This window comes from Crocodylus siamensis, chromosome 1 (genome assembly GCF_052110815.1).
Source record: "Crocodylus siamensis isolate JL-2025a chromosome 1, ASM5211081v1, whole genome shotgun sequence".
In the NCBI taxonomy this organism is placed as follows: domain Eukaryota; kingdom Metazoa; phylum Chordata; order Crocodylia; family Crocodylidae; genus Crocodylus; species Crocodylus siamensis.
The window spans coordinates 174706600-174711341 of NC_143395.1; the positions used below are offsets into that span (position 1 = coordinate 174706600).

At 49.9% G+C, this 4742-nt stretch overlaps 1 protein-coding gene across 1 annotated transcript; it reads right to left on the reverse strand.

The window, feature by feature from the left end:
* Positions 1–335: 335 nt before the first annotated feature.
* On the reverse strand, positions 336–3857 carry GPR75 (G protein-coupled receptor 75). Its single transcript, XM_090049406.1, has one exon. The coding sequence runs from the start codon at positions 3715–3717 to the stop codon at positions 2110–2112; it is 1608 nt and encodes a 535-aa protein (XP_089905532.1). The 5' UTR covers positions 3718–3857; the 3' UTR covers positions 336–2109.
* Positions 3858–4742: the final 885 nt, after the last annotated feature.

Consider the following 4742-nt stretch of genomic DNA (forward strand, 5'->3'; position numbering starts at 1 on the left):
ATAAGACCCATTCCTGCAGTCATTCCTTAGAACCAGAGTGTCCTGTGATATGCCCCTATCCAAACCATCTTCTACAATCAGTGTTTAGTCTGAGTTAAAAGACCCATGCTGAGTTAAAAGACCTATGATCAAGCTCATAGCACCATTCTTTCCCCCAAATTATGGAGCTTTGTGTTAAAAAGCAACCCAAGATAAAAAAAACAACAACAAGAGTCATGAACCTTTGAGTTATCTCTTATAGTCACTTTAGTGAGAACCATGTGATTCTATCACAGAGAAAAGTATCTGGGCAGAGAGAAAAGACTCACTGAAATTATCTCAGCTTTACATCTGTGTTAGAAACTTGTCAAGTTCACTTATTGCAATAACATTATGCCTTTTGTAAATTATTCAAAATTAAAGAAAACAACAAACCTGTAAATGCAACATTTTTCAACGGGAACACTGTAAAATAGTTTAGTTTCTAAAAATAAAAAACTACAACTGTAATAATTTACATTACAATGATCTGAATACTTTCCTGTTCTAATATAATACGTTGTTTGCAAGGAAACCACCAATGTATTCTGTGAATTGAATACTGTATACCAACATTTTCCAAATGGATTCTTTAAAGGAGGCATCTCAACTCCTATTTAGGCACCAAAGTAAGTGGCTTGATTATTTTGGAGGTACCGAGCTTCTGTTGAAGTAAACTGCCATTCAAAACGATGGGCAGTTTTCCAAATCAGGCCATTTAAGTGAAAATTCTTAAACTGCCAAATTCTTAAGCTGCCAAAAAATCATTTTGATACACGTTAGACAACAAAACTAACGATCAGAATTATAAAAATATGTCACTTCTATTATATGCTCCTTGCGTAGGTCTACAGATAAAGTGTAGTAGACAAAAAAAAATATTTACCTTGATATCAGTTTATCATTAGAACGATTGTAAATGTTTTAGTATATAAGATCATTTGAAAAAGAGAGCAGTAGTAATATCGTTGCTTGATCATTTTATATTATAGGTATTAATAAGGAACATCTGTATTCAATGACAAAAAAATTTCAGATTCTAATCCCCCACATTTGCATATTTATAGACATAGACAAAAAAACACTGTTCCTCATGTATTAGTTTGTAAATTGGAACATTACAGAAGGAACTGTGCTAGCAAGAAGTGCCAGCATATCAACACTTCCTAAATTGTTTGTACTTTCAAATACCACCCCTCAGTAGGCATCACAGCAATTCATTTGAGTAGCTAAAAACCATTTCTTAAAGTATCTATTTCATGGTATATGATGTCACTGCCTACAATAAAGGAAATCAAGTGTTACATATGTAGATTTTAATAAGTTCTTCTTATCATATAATAAGAAAGAAAATGGCTTTGTGCAAGGATTTTTCCTAACAGGTATCAATATACCATTATTTTTATAACTATCTAATTTTGTCTGAAACAACTCAAGGTGGAATCACAGTTTTACTGAAGTCAATGAAAATTCTGCCACTGACTTAAATAGTCATGATTTCACTCAGATACCATATGCCAGCCTTTAGTAGGACTGGCACCTGCTAAAAGAAAACATTATTTCTTCTTTCAACCCCTGCAACAGGAAATGCCTTTAACTTAGGTCACTCTAGAACAGGTCTCAAGCCCCTACCCAGTACCATGCAAACTGTTTTCTGCATTCTTGAAAATACAGTAAAATATGTAATTTAGCAAACCATAATGCTAGCAAAATTTCAAGCCATTTTCTTAGATGCTTTCCCACATGATGTACTTAATCACTTATTTCCAGTGCCCTGCAGGGTTCAGCATAAGATTTAGTAACAAAAATATCCTACTATAACAATTTCAAGGTACAAATCTAAAAGGCGCCTTTTTTTGTTCTTTTATTAATGACAAGCCCTACAATTTCAAGAAAATATCGAGGAAACAGTTAGTTCAAGTGCAAATCACTGAATATTAACACTAATCATAACTTTTAATTTGCTGCTGTCTAGCAAAATCAGATTCAATACTGTAATTTTGAATGGAAAGTAATCATTCATAAACCGAACAAGGGGGGAGAGAAAACCAAACGAAGTTTGGACAAGCTTTTCTGGCACCATGCTCCCAGTTAAACTGAAGGGACTGGGATCTGCTTAGCTGAAGTACTGTCGTAATCCCTGACCAGGTCGTTAGTGGTATGATAGTGCGTGGCAATATAGGATTTGGCAAACCCAAAGGAAGAGTTTAGAGGCTGTAAGCCAGTTGGGGTGCTCACTTCCTGGGAAGGGCTGCTGTTATAGATGCTGTAATAGGGTTCGATACGGGTATTCATTGGAGTGGAGGTGCTCTGCGCATAGTGCTGATGTCCGACAGAAGCCTTGGGGCTCAACACGCTTTCCTTGGAGTGACTCGGACCACAAGCCTGGTCCACAAATCTTTTCTGAGGTTTTGGAGACAACATGTAGGCCGAATTGGTTTCGTGATGGGATGACTTGTTCCTGTTAACCTCCAGGCTCCCTTTGCCCATGGCTCGAAGCCTCGTCTTCTGCTTGCAGCATAAAAAAACAAGGGCAACGTACTGTAGGCACCAAAGGACTCTCCTCCTCAGTCCGGCGCTGTTCCGGGAATATATAAAAGGATTTAATCCAGACTTGAAAAAAATAAGGGTAAATCCACAGAGCTCAAACTGGTAGAGGAGGAACCCACTGTTACTAGACACCACATCCTGCACTAAGGAGATGCCCAGGGGCAGGCAGCAGACTAAGACCGACAGAACAATGACCACACAGGTCACCACAGCTTTGGAGTCTTTGGCAGCTGACAAGTTCATGGCGGACACCAACTGGAGCCTGCCGGCCGCAGGGCCTGGCAACTGGCCTAGGCTCTTGGCGTAGCCGTGGGCCTGGACATGCTGCAGCTTGTTGTAGCTCTGGTTCCTGTACAGGGCTGGCACGGCACACTGGATGCCATCCCCGCCTCCGGCAAACGGCTGCAGGCGGGAGATGTCCCCCGCCATGACAGGAGGGCACTTCCTCACCTGGGCGTTCCTCCGCAGGGCCTGGGCTATCATGATGTAGGAGACAGAGACCACGGCCACACAGCAGATGAAATCTATGACATACAGGTACAAGATGAGCTTCCCTTCACCCACGGCCGGGTGGGACACGGGGAGGCAGAGGCGGGAGCGGCGGGTCCGCCAGGTGGCCAGGGCAGCCAGGGTGAAGCTGGTGGCCCAGAGCAGCAAGGCAAGCAGCAGGGTGCCGGGGAACGAGGCTGCACGGTCGGGCTGCTTGCCCAGCACCATGCGCAGGCGGTGCAGGGCGATGACTGCCACCGTCTTGAGGGACATGATGACGAAGCCGGAGCTGGTGAGGTGGAAGGTGAAGCAGAAGGCAGGCGGCAGGCGCGGGGCGGCCGAGGCCGAGAAGAGCAGGGCAGCCAGCATGGGCGCCGCGGCGCCGCACACGCACAGGTCGCACAGGGACAGGTTGAGCACCAGCACGTCGAAGCTGGTGCGGAACTTGCGCAGCGCGGGGTCGAAGAAGGACAGGAAGACGATGAGGTTGCCGTACGAGCCCAGGCAGAAGACCACAGCCAGCAGGCAGGCGCACGGCACCAGCGTGCCCGCCGGCACGAGCGCGCCCAGCGCCACCCCCGCTCCCGCCCCGCTGCCGTTGCCTGCCGGCAGCACCGACCCGTTAGCCGGGGCCGGCCGTGCCGACAGGTTCACGCTCATCGCCCCTGCGCCCCGCCGCGGGGCCCCGCCCCAACGGCCCCGGCTCGGTCAGCCGGCGGCCGCGACACGCGGCCCAGGGACAGGTGCGTTCATGGCCGCCAACAGCCCGCCGCGCCGCGCCCCGGCCCGCTGCCCCTGCGCCGCCGCCACCGCCCCCTCGCGCCCGCGGCTGCGCACACGGGACCCCGGCCCCGGCCCCGCCCCCCGCGCGCGCCGCAGCGCCCCCCCTCCGCCCCCACGCGGGACCGGCGCCCCCGCGCGCCTTCCACTCGCGACGGCCGCGCGCGCCCCCCTTCCCCTCGGTGACCCTCCCCCAGGCACAGGTCCCCCACTAACTCACCCCCAGTGACCCACCTTACTGCCCACCCCCATTGTCACCCCCCTCAATGATCCTCCCAGTAATCCACCTCTCTGTGCCCACCCCTCAGTATCTCATCCTCCGGCGACACCCCAGTAACCCACCTGTGACCCGCCCCAGTAACTCACCCCCTAAGTGCCCACCTCCATGGCCCTGCCCCACAGAGCGGGGCTCTGGGTGCCTGAAGCTGGGAGCTGTCCCCTGCTGAGCACAAGCCCCATCTTGTTGGGACCCAGTCGGACCCTCCTCCCACCAACGGTGGCCTCCTTGTCCCTCTCGGACTTGCCCGCAGAGGGAGGGACGGTGTTTCATGAAGTCAAACGGAGCGTGGGTTTCCCATAAGGGGGAAAACCCGGCAGGGCCGGAGCTGCCAGTGCAGCCGCCACAACAGCCACCCCCTTGGGAGTAAGCAGAGAGCTTGCAGGGGATGCAGAAAGGACCGGGGAGGTAAAGCGAGCTGCCCCGTAGCCGCGCGGGGGGGGTCAGATGTGCCCAACTGAGGGAGCGAAAGTTCCCTCAACCAGGCGGGAGGCCACGGAAAGAAGTAGCGGTGCCACGTGGAAAGAAGATGATAAAAATATAAGCTAGTCTATGTATGGCCCCAAAACATGATTAAATATTTCATTGCAGCGTTCAATAAAGATGGGGATAAGGTTGGGAACTGAGG